The 22,856-nt window shown below is 44.8% G+C and overlaps 1 protein-coding gene across 6 annotated transcripts in view; it reads left to right on the top strand.

The window, feature by feature from the left end:
* GALNT13 (polypeptide N-acetylgalactosaminyltransferase 13) overlaps window positions 1-22,856 on the top strand; it is a 110,532-nt gene that overhangs the window by 48,310 nt on the left and 39,366 nt on the right. For all 6 annotated transcript variants that reach the window (XM_027458445.3, XM_027458444.3, XM_027458447.3 and 3 more), the window contains 4 exons: window positions 6,110-6,276; window positions 7,271-7,478; window positions 8,403-8,573; window positions 16,353-16,470. In XM_027458445.3, the coding sequence (XP_027314246.1) occupies window positions 6,110-6,276; window positions 7,271-7,478; window positions 8,403-8,573; window positions 16,353-16,470 (664 nt within the window). The remainder of the gene's footprint in view (window positions 1-6,109; window positions 6,277-7,270; window positions 7,479-8,402; window positions 8,574-16,352; window positions 16,471-22,856) is intronic.

Genomic DNA, 22,856 nt, shown 5'->3' with positions numbered 1-22,856 from the left:
GTTCGTGATATTGTACCATGTATTTCATTAGAGCAGTCTGAATTTCCGTACCTGACAGACCTCACACACGCTGTGTATGAGGGAGCTGTATTTAGGCCACAGGATTCTCTAGTCCCAAAGTTACCGCTTACCCAGGAATAAATTATTGCTTGCCGTGAGTGGTTGACTTATACTCCAAAGTGTGATTTTTGGAAAACAAAACCAAAACCCCAAGCAGCGGTGGTCTGAACACGGCACGGTTACCGGCGTTTAAGGGAAGGTTTGTGGCTTGGGGCATTCCCCAAATGCAGCTCTCCACAGGCACACGTGGAGGGCTGTGCTATGCCAGTGCTGCATTTAGCTTGGTGTGAGGTGCGTGGTGATTTTTGCCAAAGGGAGACGGAGCTTTTGGTTGTCCTTCTCCAGGAGGGAAACCAGAAGTGGCCCTCTCTTATTACTGACCATGGAGTAAGCTGTTGGCTTGTGGGAATATTTTGGAACTGAACTGTGCCATTCCTTACATTTTTAAAGCCTGTTTCAAGATGAAATTACTTCAAATTCAGTTACCTATGAATATTTCTGTGGATACCAGCGCTACCGCCCTGGAATAACGCAATAGCTGTGTGCTTGAAAGCCTGATACAGCAGAGCACAAACAACTTTCCTTATGTGCTATTAGCATGGAATAAAGCATCATAAAGTGCCTGGTGTATAATCAATGCCCATTAATGTGGGTTGGCATCTTGTGAGGCGGTGATCTGCCCGGCTCAGGTCATCCAACATCCACTGCCCCACAGGCAGCACCGAGCGGTGCTGCTCCCCCTGCACCGCCTGCCTCCCAACTGTGCCTGGCAGCAGCACGACCAAAGAGCAGTGCCCAAGTCACCTATAAATAAATATCTGAATTTCCCTGAGCTCACTTGGGAAGTGGTAAGCTCTTTCCCCAGAACTGGCATGTGACACATCCTTCTTTCCAAATAAGAACACATTTAAATACATGGCGGTGTTCTAGTATGTGTTAAAAATTAATGACGTTTCTTTCTGTTTTCTTCTTTGCCCTTTATTTAAATATTAATTCAATATTGATTCATCCTAGAAGGAAAACCACTTTGGGAATGTGATAACCTATTTAAAGGTGAATTCTTTCATTTTGTGTAAAGTAATTGTTGATCGCTCTTGGCAAAATGACATACCTGGACGTGACACTAAGACAATAATAATAAAACTGCAGAGAATTAAGCTTACTGGAAGGTAACCATTCCATACAGAGATGAGTTTATTGATTTAATTTGCCGTATAACTTCTGATGCTTTGGCAGTTAAATAAACTCCAGCGTTGTCATTTTTAGCAGGCAGTGCTGCAGATGAACTTGCTGCATAATGGGAAATTCATCGCTTCTGGTTATGCCATTCTTCGTTATGGGGCTTACGGTGCACTTCTGTTAAATTACGAGCGAGTTTTTCTCATGTCCTGATACTGCTCTCAGTTTTAGAGCTCTGACCTTGTGTTGTATGTGGCAGTGTAGGTACGAGGCGCGATGGCTGCCCTGGATGAACTGATGGCTTGTGGTTGCATGAGCTGCAGGGAGGCTCAGGAGATGGGCTGCAATAAGGTGGTGGCTGTGGAGAGCTGCAAGGGGAAGAGGTGTGTGTGGCAGGGCTGTCCGAGGGCTGTCAGGAGAGCTCTGCCTCGTCCACCCACCTTGCTGAACCCCTGCGAGCACCTGGCAGGTCGGTCACAGCTGGGGTTTAATGGGCACTGTTCAAGTCCTCTTCATATCTGCATAGGTGTGTCCGTACGTGGTGGTACAAATAAACGCGTGCTGGATACCTGGATGAAAAGTTGCGCATGTAGTATTAATGAGAACATGAATCTGAATTAAAAATGGACGGAGGCTGCACCGTGTGGCAAGCCAAGGGTTTATTAATTCAGCACCGGGAAGTGGTGCATTCATCCTTCTTCTCTTCCTATTACCTCAGCCTGCGGCATGCACTGCTGCTGGATGCTCGGTCTGCCTGCGCCTGCAATCCGGGATCCCCGTGCTGTATCGGGCCGATAACCCCTCTATATCCCTGATTCCTGGGCTGCCTCCTGTTTCTCTTTCCTAACCTGTCCCTGAGCTGTGTGAGACAGCTGCCCTGCCCTGGCACTGATGGGGACAGAGCCATGAGGGTGCATCCTGCTGCTGTGCTCCCGGAGAGGCTGCGTGCGCTGGTGCTGGTGGCACCGCAGTGGCCACGGTCCTGCAGCAGGGTGGTCGGCAGGGCTGGGCTGGCTCGGCGTGGCACAGCTGCAGCAAGAGGGGTCGTGCCAGTGTTCAGCATGACAAGCCTTTCCTTTGCATTTTCATGTTTTGCATTTTCACTGATGCAAAGCACCAGAAGGTAATGACTAAATAATCATGAAAATCCCCCGAGGCATATAAACCAGATATATTTACCATAGTTCTTTGTTCCCCATTGCATCATATCAAAAATACTACATAACAAGTTGTATATAATAGTTATATTCTCATTTTTTTCCTCCAAGTATTTTTGCTTTTCTGCATGACTATTCTGTCTTGAGTTGCTTCCTGAGAGCCTCGGTACAATTCTGCAAGAGAGAAAATCACAGCGCAGCCCTTCATGTGCACGTAATTTGCCAACGGGAAAGATGGTAAATAGAGTCTCACTCTGTTTCCATGTTATTGATCTTGAAAAATGTGTTTTTCTCGCATTTAAACAGCTGTATTTACTTCATGTGTATTCATAAAGTAACATCTGATGACTGCATGAGAAAAACCAATGTTTCTGGGAACGTGTTTCCAGTGTTGGTGCATGTTGAACAATCAGCACGCATTGTAAATAACGGAGGGGAGGCAAAGCAGGAGTCCTTGTGTTTGATAGCTGTGTGAGGAGCAGATGACTTATTTATCACTTCGTCAGTGCGCGGTGTATTTTTGAAGTAGGAAAAATGCAGCGTGAGTCACTGTAATTATTTCGGTAACGGGAAGTGGAAGGTTTTTATCCTCCCTGCGCTTACAAACAGCTCCGTGTGAGCAGGGTGCTCAGCGGGTGTGTGCTGGCTGGAACACCAGCAGAGGTGTGCGGCAGGGGTGGGACGGGGACTGGCGGGGATGAAGCTGTCCTGGGGATGGGCATGGGATGGCAGCAGCAGTACTGCCCTGCAGCACTCAGGTCTTTAAGGTGAGTGTAAGATATTGCTATGCCATGGTGCTTCGTGTTTTTCTTGGAGCCAAAGTGGCTGGCATCATCAGATGGCCTCAATAACTTAGGCTGTCAAAATCTGTGATGTTCAAAGACTTGGAGGGAGCCCAAAAAATGTTTACAAAACCCTTTCTGATAGCTAGAGCACAAACATGGACAACCCCCAAATTTACCTTTGCTCACAGCATTACTGCCTGGGCGATGCCTTGCCCCTGGCCTCTGCCCTACACGGCAGAGGTGCCGTGTAAGCTCCCAAAAAGCTCCCAGAAAGCTTTCCAGAAGCTCCCAGAAAGCAGGAGGAAGTTAAACTCGCTGCAGAGCCCCGGTTTTCATGATTCCTGGGTTTGCTGCGTGTTGTGGGTGGAGGTCAGCGCGGGGCCCGCTGCGCTGCCCAGGCTGGGCTCAGGGCTGCTCTGGGCAGGTTACGTGCTGCAATAACATCTAATGAAATATGGATTTTATGCTATAATGCAGACAAGGTACCGGCATTTACATTTTCTACTGAAAGCAAATGACCCAAATTAAACAAAGTGTATGGGTTTAATTTAGGCTCTGATGAGCAGCCCAGATATCAACAAATCCCAGTTCATCACTTGATGTAGCTGAGAAACTATACATAGCATCCCGCCAGAATGAACTCGTTTGGAAATGGAATAATCCTCCTCCAGGGAGGATAATCCCACCGTGTAATTGTCTGAGAGACTAAGGAGGGGCGTGCAGAGAGCCCTCGGTAGTGCCAGGAGAGGGATTCCTGCCTTCATGGTGCATTACCTCATGTGGTCACTGTGGAAGCTCTGAAGGGCGTGCAGCAAGGATGCTGCTCCCAGGCTTTCATGGCAAGATTTGTTATCATCTAGATGGCTCTGCTGCAAAACGCAGGACATGCAACCTCTTGAAAAATGTCCTGAACTTACCTAGCTCTTTGCTTCTCTGGGTACCCTCACGTACCTTGGAGAATAACCAGAACGATGGCTAAAATTCTGGAGATCTTGGCAAACACTACCTGATGACAAACATTCTGTTCCTTAATATTCCACTTGTCCTACCAAATTAGCGTTAAGCTGCAAACAAGGAGGGATCTGTTCCTTCTCTTCTTGTCGTTTCACTGCTGGTGAATATTTCTGAACATTTTTAAACATGATCTTATGTAACGTATCTCTTCCAATTTCCAAAATTGTATCTGTTTTAAATGTAATTAAAATGATTGTTGTGAAATATGGGCCAATCAGGCTTATGCCAGCTTTGTATATGCCCTTTCAGTGTGCTTTGGAAATAAATAAATTCGAAATGTCTGGGTTTGGACACATTGTTCCGCTAAGCTTGCACTCTTAGACACCTCAGTGGACGTGGAGGTTAATGAGTTACAAACTTTTTTAATATGAATTTTGAATCTAAATCATAGCTGATGTCTAGACATATAATTAATCGGGTGGCTGAAGTTGCAAAGGTGGGATGCTTACAAGCAAACTCCGGTGGTGCTCATCAAAAGGATGTCAAGACTGTTACGTACGTGTGCACACATATATATGTGCTTATATATATGTGGATAGCTACTGTTAGCCCCATTTTAATGGCAATGAGGCAGAAGAAAAGCTTAAAGAGAGTTTTGTTATGGTAGATGATGTTTATGAAAGAAACTTTATGGACAAGCTGAGCTTTCTTTAGGGATCTTAGCCATTTGTTTCATGGCTCTTCATACAGAAGTTTGATGTGCTAAGGAGGCTTCTCCTAAGGAAGTATTGCATTTGCTGGACTGGTTGATTTTCCAAATAATATAGATAAAAGTGATAACACTGTGCTTGTGTCACAGAGAATGCAGAGTATGTAAATGCTAGTAAATAATTCATTAATTTAGATTTTTTTGGTGAAGTTTTGAATTTGCGGTATTATGAAGAATATGCACTAAAATCCATACATAGTTTATTCGTCCTTCATGTACAGGTTAATTCACTAGTGTGTGTATGCCTCTGCTGAAGAAAGCAAATACATGCTTACCTATCTGTGCTTGAAGTGCCTTCCTGCGTTAGGAGCATGGTAATAATATCATGGTTAGAGCTATAAAATCCTAAAACAATGAAATATCAAAAAATAAAGTAGTGGAAACTATTTTAAGTCACCATGGTTAACAGTCCATACTGAGTGTGTTTAAATAGATTTGACCTGTGCTGACAGATGGATGGAGGTATGCTTGTATTTTTGAAATGTGTCAGATTTGGAGAGAATAAGCAGATTTCTGGATTGACTTCAATAGGAAGCAAATAACTCTAATGTGCATTCGTAAAATCAGCTGTGTTTGGTATCTGTTGTTCACTTTGCCTTGATTTCTGCAGTTTCAGAAAATAGGTGAGATATTCGCCGCTTGTTCTTGCACTGAATGGGCATACAGAGTGCTCTGGAAAATAGTAATTTTTTTCTTCTTCTCAAGAAGCCACTGAAAATGGGAAGGTCTCGGAGGTGTGTGCATCTGAAATAATAGGATTTGGGATTTGTCACAATAAAAGGCTTACTTAGCCTGTTATCTGCTTGATATGCTATATGTTAATTGCACCTCATCATGTGTGCAGCCAACTTTTGCATTTGAGGTGCCAGAAGTGCTCAGGCTGTGGCTCCGGATGCTGATTTCTGGGTGCAGAAACACGTGGGAGCGAGGAGCCCTGTGTCTCCGTGGGCAGTGCGTGCAGTGGTGCCCCACCTCTGGGGGCTTCTCCACGCATTCTTAGCAAGAAAACAGAATTTACAAGTCCCTTTGCCTCTTGGTCTTCTCCCTTGGGAGCATGAAGAGATCAGTAGCTGGTTTGCAATATATCCTCTTCAACAGGCTTAGAGCCCCTTTTCCTTGAGACTTTCCTGTTGGTAGAGCTCCTTAGGATTTTGTTAAAGATTAACTTCACCCTTTCTATCTGTTTTTTCTGTATGTGTTGGCAGGTGCAAGACAAAAGTCTACCCTGACGAGCTCCCGAACACCAGCGTAGTCATCGTGTTCCACAACGAAGCCTGGAGCACTTTGCTTCGGACGGTGTACAGCGTTATAAACCGCTCGCCTCATCACCTGCTTGCTGAAATCATCCTGGTCGATGATGCCAGCGAGAGAGGTGGGTGTTTGCGGGGAGGAGTTGCACTTCCCGTGTCCTTGTAGCGCCGTTTGGGGATGCTGCACCATTGCATCGGTAGGCAAGAGCTAAAATACAATTTCAGATAGTAACAGAGACGAAGGTTGGTTATCAGGCTGGAAGGCTGTGTGTGGTGCTCCTAGCCAGAATTTCATTAGTCCTGTTTTGCACTATGGTTTCTCATTTCACGTTGCTGCGAACAGCAGAATCCTTCTCCATCTCTCTCTTTTTGTCTCTCCCTCGCTGTCTCTCAGGAGCCCTGTGCTGTGCTTCAGGTTTTACTGAATGTCCAGGCTGAGCCAATTTCCTTCTACTGCCCTATTGATAAGCTGGTATTTGTGGCTCATTTCTTTTGGTGTTGTCCCTTTTAATTTAATGTAACCTTATTTTTAAATCGGTGCTTAGAAATAAAGCTGTGAAATGTGAAACTGATATTATCTGGAAATGGAATTGTATCCTGTAAATGGAATGGATGGAACCGTAAACATCTTCACCTTGTGCAAGACCAAGTAATTTTTCTAAAAGCAACAAATTTAGGAGTTCTAGAGGGTTCAAATGGTGAAATTCATCAAATATTTGTATTTAGCTGTAGCAAAGCGTAATCATTTTACACTCAGTATTGATTGTTGACTTATTTCTAGAAAACTGATTGTGACTTACTTAAAAATCTTTTTTTCTGTGATGTTGCCATGAGGTGCTGGGATAATTATGTGTGTCTGCACAGACTGTTTTCCATGGCTGCGTTGAACCAAGTTGCAGTATGAACCTCTGTAGCTCTGCTCTTGGTCTTCAGATAAACTATAAATGTGTCCAAATGCATTTCCTGGGTTATGGCAGCGCTCATGCACGGCAGCCCTTGGACGCCTGAGCACAACACAGACACTCTGCAGGTAGATTTGGAGTCCTCAGGAGTTGCTGAACCCAGCTAAAATAATGTGGTTTTTGGTCTTTTCTTTTTTTCAATTATCTTTGGCAGAATTTTTGAAGACCTCACTAGAGAATTACGTGAAAAAGCTGGAAGTCTCCATAAAAATCATTCGGATGGAGCAGAGGTCAGGACTGATCCGCGCACGGCTGCGGGGGGCAGCAGCCTCCACGGGGCAGGTGATAACCTTCCTGGATGCGCACTGCGAGTGCACCCTGGGCTGGCTCGAGCCGCTGCTGGCCAGGATAAAGGAGGACAGGTGAGGTGGCTCTCGGGTGGCCGGGTGCAGGGAACCTGCCTTCAGCCTCAGCTGGGGCTCCAGGCTCTTCCTTGATCGCTGTGCAGCTAAAAAAAAAAAAATTAAAAATAATAAAAACAAAGTAAAAATGAGAAAAATGCAGTGAGCTGAAAAAGAAGATTTTAAAAGATTTAAGAGAAAGATATAGTATTCTGTAACATTTATGTCTAAATCTCATTCTAAATATATGATAAGCTTTTGATTCTTAGAGCAGATTTCTGTTGCAGTGGTCCTAGCCCATCTTTCTCCCCTCTTTTCACCCTGTGCTTCTTCTTGTCCCTGTGACCTCCCATAGTCTCTGAAATTTGCTTATCTTTTCTTTTTCCTGCACGTGCATGCCTGCAGCCACAGGAGGTGGGCTTTGTTCTCATGTACCAAAGGTGTGCTGCGTGTGCTCCATGAGGCATGGGCACATGGGTATGGTAAAACCAGCCCTGCTCGAGTCCTGCAGCCCCAAGCAGAAATATTCCTGTGTTTATCTCACCAGTGCCAGTGTTAGAAAAGAGGAGAGGTACGTGGGGAGAACTGTTACACGTAAGTAAGAAGTAAGGAGGAGAATTTGCCAGCACTGAATGGTTTGTGCTGCAGGAGTGAGGTGTGTGGCAGTCATTCCTGCCATGCAAAGAGGATTTGGCTGACGAGCAGGAGGCCCCAGGCAGGGTTAGGAGTGGGCAGGTTTCAGCTTTTGGGAGCACAGCAGGAAACAACATCCCCAAAAAGCTGCTGCCCACAGAAAACGTGAAGTTTGCACAACCTCATTTGTGGAAGAGAAGCTGGAACCGTGGTAAATTGGCTTTTGTGCGCAGGAGCCTCAACGTAAAACCATGGGATATTCAGAAAAAAAAAATAATTTGTTTTTAAAGAAGCCATTCTTTTTTCTTACAGGAAAACTGTTGTGTGCCCAATCATCGATGTGATCAGCGATGACACATTTGAATACATGGCTGGGTCGGACATGACTTACGGGGGGTTTAACTGGAAGCTCAACTTCCGCTGGTATCCAGTTCCCCAGAGAGAGATGGACAGGAGGAAAGGGGACAGGACCTTGCCTGTAAGGTAAGGAGAGTGAACCAAGAATACTGCACATTTGACTCTTCTCTAGCTTGTCCATGCAGATAATAACATTTAATACTTAAGATTTTGCTGCAGTATCAGATACTGTACATGTCAGATAGCTGCGGCACACTGTTCAGGGCAGAAAACACCAACATCTGACCTAGCCTTAATGCTGAAAGGTGGTTATCAGAGCTGAGAAAACTCATTACATTTTCTTTTGGACAGTTAATAATTCAAACTAATACCAGCTATATAAGTATTGAAGTTCCCTGTATGTTTGTTTTCTGCCAATAGCCTTGTTGAACTTGTTTACAGTTATTACTGTTTTCATAATTGAAAATAAATATTACAACATATTTCTGAAAAGCAAATTTTTGAATGTTTAACCTGATTTGGTTATGATAATCTGCACTTCTTAAAAGATATGCTTCTGTTGCCTAGAAAATAAAACTGATGACAGTGCACACCCAGTCAAAACTGATCTAAGTATATGTCCAGAATTCCTCTGATCCTTCCTAACCTCCTTCATTTAATTGCTCCAACCAAGTCTGTAGCAAAACCTTGAGAAAAATTTTAAATGAAGTTGAAACCAAACAAATTGAATAAATTACTTGCCATGGGTTATTTGCTCAGCTCTAATAGCTTCTTCGGTCTTCATGAAAACTAAAATAAAAAATAAAAATAAAATTAAAAGAAAAAAAAAAAAAGCTCTCACAAGTGGATGTAATGGTTTCAAACCTGTCTAAGAGACATGATGAAGTGGAAAGAATTTCAGTCCTGCATACCCCCAGTTGTGGGCAACAGGCAGATAAAGAGAGAGCCAACTCAGGGGACAGCAGCTCACAGCAAAGCTTTGCAAAAAAAGAATCCAGGTAAGGCAGTGGGTGGGCGAAGAAAAGCTTTTCAAAGCTACTTATGCTGCAGCTGGCCAAAATCTGTCATTTTATGTCCTTCAAAGCCTGGAGTCAGGGAAGCGCTGCATTTTTTAGATTTCTTTCTCAGGAAGCCATCTGAGGAACCACCTTGTTTTCCTCTTTACCCAGCTAAAGAGGAAAGCTGTGCCTCACCGCTGAGTCTGGTACTTGGAAGCAGTAGATGCTCGTGCACAGGCAGAAGGGAGGAAGCCGCAGGAGGCTTTGGGGCCGTGTCTGCTCCCAGCGTGGGCTGCTCTGGGCAGCTCCCCGGGCATCTCAGCCCTTCCCCAGCTCCCACCTCACACATCCCTTCCTTCTGGGCTCCGATGGGTCAGACCAGGACCCGCGTCAGCTCTGTGTCGAGGGAAGGTCTCAGCAGGGCATCTGCCACTGGGTTGTGGTCTGGGTTTCTCACCCTCTCTGGGCCAGTTGTGCCCGATTTCCCAAATGCGTGTTTGTCAGTGCCTTGTTTGAGTGTAAAACCCTTGGGAAACGCAGGGTGGGCAGGGAGCAGAGCTGTGCTGGAGTCCGTGGGGTGGCTGTAAATGCAAGCGGTGCCCCAGGGAGCAGAAGCGGACCCTGTTGTTAGCAGAAGGGTGACAGAACTGATTTTTGAGTCAAAAGAACTGTTTTTCTCGTGATCTAAAATTTTATCAGCCAGCTGTGAAGTCAGCTATTTCAGTCAGCTGTGCCAGAAGCTATTTCATTACAGCTGAGGTGTGCGTTAAAATTCGTGGAGTTCATTATCCTAACGAGCTGCGCAGCCTCACGCCTCGCTGGCTGCTGCTCCCCTCGCGTCCTTCGCCTTGCGCTAGTTCTGTCTCTCCCGTGTCGGATCCATTCACAGACACAGGGAGTTTTCAAAGAAATGCAAATCCAAGTCCATATTTCCTTATTTTGAAATAAAGGAGTACTTAAAGTTAATCCAGAACCATACATGTAATTGGCTTTTAAAGTTACTAAAACAAGCAAACAGAAAAAGCAGCTTTTCATTTTTTTTCCCTGCCAGCTTGTAGCTGGTGATTGCTTGTGTGTTTTGGGACTCCTCCTGGTAAAGATGGGTGTTAGTGAGCAGAGTGGGGGGTGAAGGAGCCAGAGGTTAATGACAAGTGCAACATGTTCCATAATTATCCCTTTGACAAGTGTTTCAGAGCAAAGCGATAGCTCCAGGGGTGTGTAATTGTGCTGGCTGAGGCACAAATTGTTAGCTTTTCGACACAGATGCCCTTTCTGGCCACCTAGGGGAGAAATTTTGGTCTCTTCTGTATTGGCATAAGATGCTCCCTACTGCCCATGTCATCTCCCATTTTACCTGGTGGGAGGGGAACCCGAGAAGCAGCTGAAGCTGCCCTGCTCCAGCATCTTATGGATGCAGGAAATGAGAAGTGAAGGCAAACGCATCCCTCTCACTTGACCAGGGAGACTGGGGACCCAAACAGATCATCCAAGCATCTCTGTTATGGTACAAAACCCTTGCCATCCCCAAACCTTCTGAGTTCATCCTTCCGAGTCAAAACTGGGATGTGAGATTTCATCTGGAAACACCGGCAGCTGGTGGAAACTGGGCAGAGGTGAAACAGACTTCATCTAGGAAATAGCAGTCAGTAGGTCATCAGCTGCTTGCAGTGCTAGCTGCTATCTGCAAATGCTTATCAAAAGCAGTCCCAGAGATTGTAGCAGTAAATCAGTCTCAAGGTGTCAAACACAATAGCAAATTCAGCATCCCAGGAGAAAAGGTGTAATATTTCAGCTAAGTTCAGGACGTTTTTGGCAACCGCTGCTACCTGACTATTCAAGAATTGAGAGGCTGAAAAGAAAGAAAAGTGTAACCCACACCACAAATTTCGAAACAAATTGATGGCTTCATTTTTTTTGTTTATGTTGCTTTCACCATTCTGTAACATTATGTTAGTCTTACATATATTGAATATGTATGCATGCATATTTTTAATTTGTAATCAATGGAATGAGCATAGAGTACATAAAAATTGTTGGCTTGCATGTTAGTTTGTGCATATGCATAATATAATCATTGCACTCAAATTACACTTTTTGTTACACTAAAAAAGCCATGTAGTTGGAAAAATTACTAAAATTTTTACCTTTCATAATACCATTGGTAAATTCCTACCATTCCTTTTTAGATTTAATATCACACTGTATGCATTTTCAAACTATGAGGGCAGTGAGGCCATGGCCCAGGCTGCCCCGAGGTGGGATTTGGGCAGCCTGGGTTGGGGGAGGTCCCTGCCCATGGCAGGGTTGGCTCCAGGTGTGCTTTGAGGTCCCTTCTGACCCCAACCCCTCTGTGGCTCTTTGAATTATTTTATATAGGATTCACTGTTTGGGTGTAATGTTTATTATTGTATACACATTTTTATGACAAAGACCAGAATAGCTTGCTGCTGAGAGATCACTAGTTGGTATGGACAGCGCTCAGCCATCCTGTACCCTGTGACCACTAATCCCAGTGCTAAGTTAAATGTAGACCATGAGGTGTTCCCAGAAGGTACCAGGTTCTTTCTAGCTAGTGGGTGTGAAACACAGCTTGCTTGTTTGTTTTATGGAATTAAAGAAATGGTTAAAGTCATAAGTTAGGTGTTTGAGTCAACTGCAACATCCACCCTTGCTGGAATCTCTGGAATTGATGGGAAAAGGTTAATTAATTCAGTGACTCGGATGTTCAAGCCCTACAGCTAATTGTCATGCAGTACAGCTGTGGAAGAACTTTCTTACTGGAATCTATTAGAAAAGTTGGGCTGTTTGTCATATTTTTAGCAAACAGAACGGTGAGATGCGTAGGTGCCTCCCATACTAATTAGCAGTGCTTTGCCGTGGACAAAACGGGTTCTGGTGTAGGTACACGCACGTACACTATTGCAGCTGCTGGGCTTTACACGTGAGCCCGTAGCACTTTCCCCCCCTTATTTTCTTCTTTTGATTCTTAAGCACTCACTTAACATCCTTTTCCTTGCTTTCGTGTTCTTCTTCCTTTAGCTAGCGTTCTGTCAGGTCAGCTAACACCGTGACAGCGTAACCTTTCCCAGAGCTGTCGAAGCGGGTAACCTTTCCCCAAAGAATCACAGTTTTGTGAAGGTATCAAAAGCGTTTCCAGGTTGCAGATGCTCCCGTTTACAAGTGGTAGGTGAGGGGCGGCAACACTGATGGTGCGGAGCCCTCTCAGTGCCCCCAGCAGGAGGAGTAGGAGTCAGTGGTCATTAGGTAATGGCATTTCCATCCTTGTTTATTTTTTTTAATGTAATTACATTTTTTTTTTACATGTATAATGATCAGAAGCAATAGAAAGAATATCAGGGAGCTTTCAGTCAGTGCAATATCTTTGCTAGGACCAAGACCATAAAGTGAGAATAAGAGGTGGAAATATTTGGAAGAAATACCTGAAGAAAAAATTGGTCCTAGAGACAGGGCTGTTGAAGACAAATACTTCATTCTGTGAGGCGCATTGCAGAAATCAAGTGCAATCTTTGGCTTTGAGAGCAAACATTACCTGAGCCAGAGAGCTTGGGATGCTTCCAAGTGGTGCTGCAAGGTGCGTTTTGTACTCTGACGGTACAGCACCCCTCAGGGCTCACGTCTGTGGGCCGATATAACCCAGGCCCTTTGGTTTGAATAGTGAATTCTGTTCCCTGCTGTTTTAAAGTACCTCAAGGGTTTGATCTTGTTTCCATGCAAAGTAAATGCAGTTGCTCCCAGCAATTGTCACGGGAGTAACCTCTGGCTTTGCACACTTTATAAATGATTAGGCCTTTTCAAAATCTGTTATTTAAGTGCAAATCTGGCTTCTGTTCCCAGAGGGCTGTCTGGGAGCAGGACCTGGGTGGCTGCCCTGAGCACAGGGGGAGCTGGCAGCCAGAGCTCTGCCCCCAGCAGCTCCTCGATGTCCCTGGCCCCGAGCCTGGCTCCAGCATAACACCCTGCTCGCTGCCCGGGGAGCAGTTCTTGGGGTTAGCCCTAGATAGGGCATTTTGGCCCTAGACAGCCATGCAGTAAAGGTGCTTCCTGCAGGTGCTCAGGTGGGTGTGGGTAGATCGGAGAATTACTAAAACAGAGTCCTGGGCAATGCAATCAGGTCTCAGGTGTGGCCCATCTCCCATCCAGTGGTAACTGGTCGTGGAGAGTGCCAGCGAAACGCAATGGTCTTGTTAAAGCTTTCATTATTACCTTCCTTTTTTTTCCACTGAAAAATCCTTGGCCAATATTTGTACGTGTTTTGTCAATAAGTGAACTCATTGCTCCTTCCATAATTTTGCCAGGGGCACTAGAAAACTGCCTGTGCCGTGGTCAATTTGCAAACATCTCGTCTTACATCCGCAGTGTCAGAACCACAGCATGTTTCTGTGGGTATTTCCATACTTGCCCTTCATTTAGTTAGGACTAATGCTGAACTGATCAGCAGGAAGCAAGGGCCTTGCCCACCAGCGCTTGAGGACCATTCCTGCACCCGATGGCTTCATTGAGCAGAGGTTGAGCCCTGACCATGGTACAGACGTGCACTTAGAGGCATGACTTTGGACCATGCTGAGCTGATGTGCAGGGTGCAGGGCTTAGGGGAGGTGATGGCAGGTGGCTGTGGGCCCAGCTCCCCTGGCTGCAGCATGGTCTGGAGTCCCCTTGGGGCTGCTCGAGCTGGCTTTGGGAGGGCATCTTTGGGATGCTGCAAAACCAGAGCTGTTAAAACCCCTTCTGCTGCACTGCTCTCTTTCTGTGAAGTTAGAGATGTAGGTACAGGAACGGGAATCCTGCTTGCTGCCAACAGTTACAGAAATGAAAAGCAGACCGTATCTCCAAAATGAAATGAGAAGTGGGTTTGAATGATGATTAGCATTAATCATAACATATTACTGTAGTTGCTAGTATGACTCCAAGTAGGCAAAATATAGCTAATAAGCAAAAAGCTGAGAAAAAATGTAGAAACCCTGCCTCTTGCTAAAATTACTGTTTCAGCTGTTTTTACAGTGAGAGCTCTGCAGATCTGTTTATGCAACATTAAATTTACATAGCAGAGAATAGTCCTGCCTGCTACATTCCAGTTATTTAAGAATCTGTGGCATAGATTGGTACAGAGTTACATTTTTACAGCCTGAAATTCAGCACTTTCGATTTCAGTTAGCAAGTAGTTAGGGGAACGCATTTTTATTTTTCATAAACTTTTGCCTATGGCATTTCAGAAGGATCCTGATCTTGATGTACAACTCAATTGCATCATTCAAAAATCATTTACGTTGAATCTTTGCAAGAATGGAAAAGTTGACGGTATTCGAGCAAACTGCCTTCCTCCAGGGAAGGAACTGAAGGGAGGAAGGGGAAGGACAGGGGGCACAGGCTGTGCGTTTCAGTCCCAGAGCAGCGGGGATGGCTTTACTTGTGCCACACCAGTGGTATTTGCCATCTCAGTGGGTGAGGTGAGGGCAGTGAAGCAGCTTTGAAGCCTACAAGGGTTCAGCTGTGTCCTAATGCCAGCCGGCTAATTAACTGAGCTGTGGGTGCTGAGAGCCCAGGGAGAAAAATAGAAACAAAGTGTGGGTAACTGCAGTGTTGTTAAACTGTGCTTTCTTTTTTTATTATTATTATTTTTGTATTTTTTTTTAGTGGCAGTAGCGATAGGCAGCTGGAAGATAATTGCTCAGCAGACAAATTGCCCTGACCGAGGTCTGGGGGTGAGCGGGAGCTGCTCGCGGCCCGGCTGTGCCCCATGGCCCTGCAGCACGCGGCCTGCGGGGTGCCAGCTCGCCCCGCTCTGCCCCTGCCTCTGCTGCTGACTGCAGGCTGCTTTCCAATTTTACTGCGTTTTCCAGAAGTGCACACGAGCAATTCTTGTTGGTGTTGACTCGTTTTTTGGAAAAATTCTGGGATGACGTTTGCATAAGGCTGTCCCCAAACACATCAACGCCGGTGGATGCTGTGCTGTAGGGCAGAAGTGCTGCTCACGCTGCCCCTGCGCAGGGCCAGGGGGCAGAGAGAGGTCTGTGCTGACCACCGAATAGCATCTATTCCTAGCAGAATGCACAAGCAATTCCCTAAATAAGATCATGGAGTAAATGAGTGTGTTTCTGTGACCGAGTCCTTCATTAACAGCTGCAGGCCGCAGCTACCGGCACGTGTACGTGTGTGGATACCCGTAGGCACTGGGGCAGCCTTAGGCCTCCCTCAGCAGTGGGCAGCCGTGCTGGCAGGATTGTGGCTCCCAGCCCACGCCAGGAGCAGCCCTTTGGCCTCCCCAGGGTGCTGGGGGTCTGCCGGCACAGGCTGGGGGCCGGGGGCCAGGCTGGGGTCCAGGCTGGGGCAGGGGCACGGGGCTGTGCTCCTGCCGGCTCCAAGGAACAGTCTTCCTCCAGTGCGGGCACTGAGCGCTAAAAAAAGCCCCCAAACACGTAGAGCAGATATTTACAGGGAAGTAGGACATCTTTACACGAAGGGAAGTTGCACTCTGACTGGATTTGCCTGTTGTAAGGATTTATAATCCTGTTAAGAGAGATTATGCCTGGTAATTTTATGCACATTTAGTCTCCCTCTAAGGCAAAGCTGAGGCATTAAACTCTCTGCGCTAAGCATTTCCGATTGGATTTACGCTGCTGTTCGGGGTGCAGCAGGCCCAATTCCATCCACTTTACCATTGCAAGGCTGCGCGGGGGCAGCCCGGCCGCTCGGGCAGCGCTCTCGCTGGCGCCGGGGGGGCTCTTATGTCTGTGCATAGCATATATTTACAGTCAAAATGTCTGGGGAGATGTGTGCTGTAGTATCACGTGATAAATTCCACAGTGTCTTTCAAAAGGTATTTTTTCTTTTCTTTTCTTTTTTTTCCTCTTTTTTTTTTTTTTTTTCTTTTCTGTTTGTTTTCAACTAGGACCCCTACTATGGCTGGTGGCCTATTTTCTATTGACAGAAACTACTTTGAAGAGATAGGAACTTACGATGCAGGAATGGATATCTGGGGTGGCGAGAATCTTGAAATGTCTTTTAGGGTAATTGCCGTTTTCCTTCATTTTCTGTCGACGAACACGGTTTTGCTGTAACAGTTGCTACGCTGCAGATAGGGCGATTGTGTTTTAGCTGTCATGCAAGTCATGGGTTAATTTTAATTCTGAAGATGTTTGGGGATGCCTCATTATAGCATTCAGTCCTTTTAACTGCATGAAACGTTTTATTACTGTTTGGAAACTTTTACTCTACACTTCTGAGATGATAAATATTTTAGTAAGATCCTTTTGTATGAAAGAAGCAAGGCGTTCTGTGAGATAGTGCAAATGCTAACTGACATAAAGAAAGTATAAATGTGTATAGTTAAAAAAAGAAAAATCAAATATATGTTTTAACAGAAGCTTTTGAAAGTGTATGCTGTCATGAACTTGCAAGTTCTGGCTGGGATTTTTATTCTGTATGGGATCCGAGCACACAGAGAAATTTCACATCCTGCAGAGAAGTGGCTGTATTTCTACCAGGGATAGGTGTGCTGTCCGTGAGAAGATGAAAATCTCATTGAATGAAATGCATTTAGTAATTGTCCTCAAGGCATAAATGAAAATTGGAAGACTGAATCTTTAGTAAATCATTTTTAGAAAGGATGTTGAAAATGACTCTTAATATCTCTGATGTTTCACAGTTTTTGCATTTTAAGTAAGTATGCAAAATAAAACCTGTTATACCTATCTACAGCCCATAGAGCAGCATGGATATATTCTTCTTTCCTTTTTATTTTTGTTCCTCTTCTGTCTTCAGCCAGGGGTTGGTGGAATATTTTCTATTGGCAGAGACAACTTTGAAGAGTTTTGTCAAACAGATATTTCTAGACGAGGTCAACTGAGAATTTGAAAGCATTTTCAGGCCATTTTATACTAACTATACAGGGTTCACTTTCCAGTAAAATAGAAAGGTAGAGAGACTTCTTCTGAGTGTTAATGTCTCAATCAACATTTGTTGGTATGTAGGTTACTAAAAATGCTCCTTGGATGTATGTGGGCCTCTGTATAGGAACATATTTTTAACTTTAGTAGACCTGTTTCTCGTGTCATTAGAAGTGATCCATGAAGCAGAGAGTAAATAGCACTGCTTTAAAGCATTAAATATGTGCCTCTCCTAGGTTAAATCTGCATGTTAGTACTGTTCACTTTTCACTTAGTATCAGGGAATGGTTTCTGTGAAGTGAAGTTCACCTTATTTGCTGAAATTTTAAAAATCAGAAATGCTGATGCATGTAAAAGCCTGACTAGGTGAATCCTGAAGCAATTTGTTTTTGTTACTGCTTCCAGAAAACATTTTGCAGAAGCAGTTTTGGGCCTTTCCTTTGGAAGGGTCCCATTCTCAATAGTCCAAACATTCAACTGTTTTTTTGGAAGAACACTGGGTTTTCATTGTAAAAAGGGTAGTCCTTGAACCACTGACTCCAATACAAAGAGACAGACGAGATGATTTTTGGTCAGAGTGGGTGATGGATAATATGGAAACTGATTCTTTGTGTGCTCCTTTTGGCAGTGGCTGGTTTTGTTAACAAAGATACAAACACCGATCATTTTTCAGCCAGGCCCTGCAAATGCAACAAAATAAAATAATTTACAGTTCCGTGGTCTTTTCCCACTCCCTGGCATAACAGATCCTTCTTGGCAGAAAGCATTTGGTCTTCTGCTGAGAGCAGCGTGTGAGCATGTATTCGGCTTGCAGCCTGTGCTGGAGACATGCCCTAAATAGGACGTTCCTAATGCATCCCCTCGCTGAATAATGCTAACCTACTCTGAAAACCTTTCCTGAGAGGTCTGGCGGTTCCACTGGGTTCTTCTGTCTCCTGCTTCCCCGCGGTGCTGCCGGAGGCTGTGTTGCTGCTGGGGGCGAAGGGAGTGGGGCTGGGTGCAGAGGATGGAGCTGGTGAGGACCGCTGGCCCCATGCACCCAGGAAGGGCACAGCCACCCTGGGGACCCTAACCCCAATGCCGTGGGGCTCGTGGTGGCAGCAGGGCCTGGGGAGCTGCAGCGGCTGTGCTAGGGGCTGCCTTTGCTGTGGCTTGGAGTTCTGCTGCCTGGGCTTTTCTGAAATTGCTACTTTAGATGTTACTTACTTTTTTTTTCCCTAAATAATCATTGCTTGAGGTCTGTTTCGGTTTGGATTTGAAAGCTACTCAATGCTTCTGTGAGCAAACCGGTGATTGGCCTAAGTTATATAAATTCCGTGGGAGTGCTGTCATGAGAGCTGTTTCGGCTTTAAATTAGAAATGTCAGCCCCAGACATGTGAGCAGACCAGGAGCAGTGAAGCAAGGCTCTCAGCGGACGGCCTTGCTGCTGCGAGCTGCCCTTGTGGCCAGCAGCTTTCCCTCGCTCCTTCGGGCTCCTCCGAGCAGCTCCTTGGGCATCCTGCTGGAAAACGTGCTGTGCCTTCACGTTTTCCCTCATAGACTTCAAGAAACATTACTGGCTAGGAAAGCATGCATCGGATTAATGAGAGGACATGGTGTCACAAATGGAAATGAAGTGATATGTTTGCAGTGCAGGGATTGCTGTGGAAGATGGCCAAGCTGTGCTGTTTCCTAGCATTTCGAGCCTTTGTCTTTAAAGGAAACCAGCCCCGTAGTCAAGTGCAACAAGTACAGCTTGATCAATAAGGTACCAAGGCCTCAGAATTTAAAAATGTGCCTGAAAAAAGCACCTGCAGGGAACGTGCCACCCTGAGCCAACGTCTGCAGCTCTTCCCTGGGCAATTAGAGGCGGTGGGATTATCCCCGACGGGATTATCAGAGGGATTTGCAGAATTACTTGGGTCCTTCCCCCCTTATTGCTGGGGGCACGTGGGTGCCGAGTCCTGGCCAGACCTGGCTTCCCCAGGGATTTCCTCCTCTCCCAGTCGCCTGGACGGGCAGCACAGGGGTAATGGCAGGTGATGTCTGTCCGTCTGTCTGTCTGTCTGTCTGTCCGGCTGGCTGCCTGGCTGTCCTGGGGGCAGCTGCCCAATTCCTGTAAAATATCGAGGTAACGTGCACTGCTGTGTACAGCTTCCTCACTCCTGGGCAAATCGATGTTGCATCTATTAGCTGTGCTGCTGCTCACTGCTGAGCGGTCTGTAACGATCCTTTCTGGAGGATATCTTTTAATAACAGCAATTTGGAAAAAAAATATCCTGGCAGGAATCTCTTATAGCCGGGGACTGGAACTTTATTACACTAATGAAGGCATCATTTATTCTTAAAGATTTTATATATGTATGTATATATATATATATATATAACTTGTAGAATTCTTTGTACATTTTCAATCTTCTCTTAAATTCTGTGTTTTTTTTTTCCAGATCAGAAAATGCCCTGAAAACTTTATAGCCAGAAAGGAGCTTTTATAACTTCGGACAGGCTATTGAAAATAATCTGTCAATCAGAGGAAAAATAAACTATGAATTTTTTAGAACAAATCCAAACAGGGCAAAACAAGGCTGGAAGAAGCCAATGCACATGCTACCAAGACACTACTGATAACAAATTTCCAGCCCCATGGTACATGAGACCCCTACTTTCAATTGCAAAATTACAGGTGTAACAGAGCAGTTATACATGTCGAAGTAAGCGCTCTTAGCACAGTCACCGATTTGGGCGACTGGGAGACCTGTGCTGGATAATTACGGGCACGATGGGATGCAGCATCCATCAGGCAGGAGAGGTTGCATGAATGTGAGATTATTTTATCTTCTGAAGTACGCTGTGACATTGAAAATCGCTTTCTGTGTGGCTGAGTGGAATTTGGGGTATATAAATCCCTAATCGCCTGGCAGACGGTCAGGTGGAAAGTGCAGCTCTGTGGTTTTCAGTATTCCTTAGGTGCTGGACTGTGCTCACTAATTTTAAGAGCCTGGTTTGCTCATATATTGTACTCAAAGGATTTGTATACCTAAGTCTAAAATATACAGCATTTCCCCTCTTTTTTGGTCCATATTAATTTTTATGTATGTCATGATTCTGGTGTTTATGTAGGGGAAAATATTCAAGGTACACCGACTCAGCTAATTTGATTAGGGTGATCTTGTAGATGGGTATCAGAGTTTTCAGGGTTTTTTTCCTAACTATTACTTATGCATCACTGCACAGCAGCCAACAAGTTTAACTGATGTAATGTAACTGTGCTCAAGTGTTAACTTACTTTCTGACTGCAGAAATCACTGGGGATTTTTGCCATAGCTTCGATCTATGAATATACAAGGTAGGTTTAATCTAATACTATCATCAATGAGCACACATTTGGAAATGAATCCAAAAAATCCCCCTTGTGTAAGTAAATATTTATTTCCTAATGTGAAGTAAATAAAATCATTAACATAGGAACAACAAAAACAAATGCTTAACATCTTTTTAGCCTGAAATTTTGAGTTTTCTTTTAATCCCAACCCCAAAAAGCAGCCTATCTCCTGCAGGGTTAGTTTTAAATGTTCTGCCATGGAAGGAAGTTGCAAGGAAGCCCCGCTCCCAGGAGGGAGGCAGCGAGCGGTGGCGCAGCAGCCGGCGCCGTGCAGGTTTGCTGCTGCAGCAGCTGTGCCAGCACCTGGCGGGCCCCAGCTCCACTGGCATCAAGGGACAGGGCAGAAAGGAGAAGCTGGTCCCAGAGCTGCTGTAAATGTGCTGCTGAGCTGCACCCACAAAGGAACACTAGGCATGTGTGGTGGTTCATTCCTGGTTGTACGTAGATAATAAGTACTGCAGCCACCCAAAAAATAAGCAAAACCTAAACTAAGCCACAGGATTATTTTTTTTCTACTTGTTTTAAAATTTGGAGTAAAGCCTCGGTGTTATTTTTATTTGCATACAAATGATTGTTAGTAGCCTTAAACATTCGTGACTGACAGGTGCTGAGATTTGTGGGAAATGACTTTACCTTGGTGTTCAAAACTGATGGAAGGGAAAAAAAACCCTGACAGCAGGCTGAACAGAAAGCAATCTGATGGAGCTTAATGCGCTCATTTTGTGCAATAATAGGGATGGCTTTCAAAGGTCTATGAAAACAAAGGTAGTTTTAAATAATTAACGCCCATATTTAAAAAGGGATAAATTATGTGGGCACATATGAGCCATAGGTTTAATTCCATAGTGTGCAGTGTCTTACCACAAATTTTGAAGGAATTAATATTTGTAAGCCAAAAGATAAGTAGAAAACAGATTAGTCTGGCATGGATTTGCAGAAGCTAAATTACAAAATGCTGTGGGTTTGACAGCTTGTTTTCCAGACCAAGGCTACGTGGCAGCTCCTCTCTTCTCTGACACATTTCAACAAGTGGCACTCTGGAAATTATCTGCCGTGTAAGGAGATGGAGATTGTGAACTGGGTACAGGAGGAGAGAGGTCCTGCAGCGAGGATGCAGTGATGGAGACAGCAGTTGTGAGGCAAGAGCTCATGAGCTAGAAATTTCCAAGGGAAGAAAGAACCTTGGTGATGAATTTTTAAGGCTGTTTAAATTTTCAGACTCATAGAGGGAGGAAGAAGTCTCAAAAATGATGACGTGACAACAACCAGTTTATGAATAGTTTAGTATGAAAATTGGAATTATAACTTTTTTTTTTTCCTTTTTATTTAAATGCCATACGTCAGTCTTGTACCAAAATATTTGTGGTCAGGAATTGGATAGGAATTGGATACCTGACCTGAGGTGGTGTCCACAAGTAGCTCCTCGATACCAAAGTATTAGGGACAGTTTTGGTACTCAAGGTACTTGCGACGAAGTGTGATCAAATGTATACCATCATAAATCTTGCCTATATTGTGCTCAAATCTATGCAATCCCACAGTCTCCAGCCGTTATATAGGAACTTCTGGAAAGTAGTCATTATTTCACCAGTGAGCATTCAGGAAAGGTTTTTCTTCTTAATATTGAAAAGATGGAAGTCCTCCTCTTCTGAACACCGTGCAGGTTTATCTGCATTCCTATGGCAACTGTAATAAATAGCAGATTGTACCGAGGGCAGCCAAAAATGTGCTTTAAAAACCTAGAGGAACACACGTTTCAATGTGTTAGCGTGGGAGGAATTTCCTGCCAAGGAGGGTGCTGGGGGGACCTGCGGGAACGCCGATCCTCAGGTGGGGACAGGGGGTTAAAGTGCACCCACAGCTGTTTGTGCTCGTTCCTGGCCTGTCTGGAGGGTGAGTGCCGTGGTGCTGTGGTACATTAGCAGCGTGTATTTCGGTTTTAATGCGTTCCCTTTTTGGGGCAGCCGTATGTTCCTTGGCATCCATCAACTTGAAGTTTCACCTGAACTGACTGGTTGTCACTGAGCTGCAAAACATGAGATGTTAAACACAAGAATATTTTGATGTTGTCATTGCTTATCCCAGCGGAGTACATCACTTAGCATGCTAATGAAATTATATAAAAGGATCTAGCCCTAATTAAAT

This window comes from Anas platyrhynchos, chromosome 7, assembly GCF_047663525.1.
Source record: "Anas platyrhynchos isolate ZD024472 breed Pekin duck chromosome 7, IASCAAS_PekinDuck_T2T, whole genome shotgun sequence".
NCBI classification, from domain to species: domain Eukaryota; kingdom Metazoa; phylum Chordata; class Aves; order Anseriformes; family Anatidae; genus Anas; species Anas platyrhynchos.
Note: the sequence above shows the minus strand (reverse complement) of the source record. Positions and strands in the feature narration are given on the sequence as shown.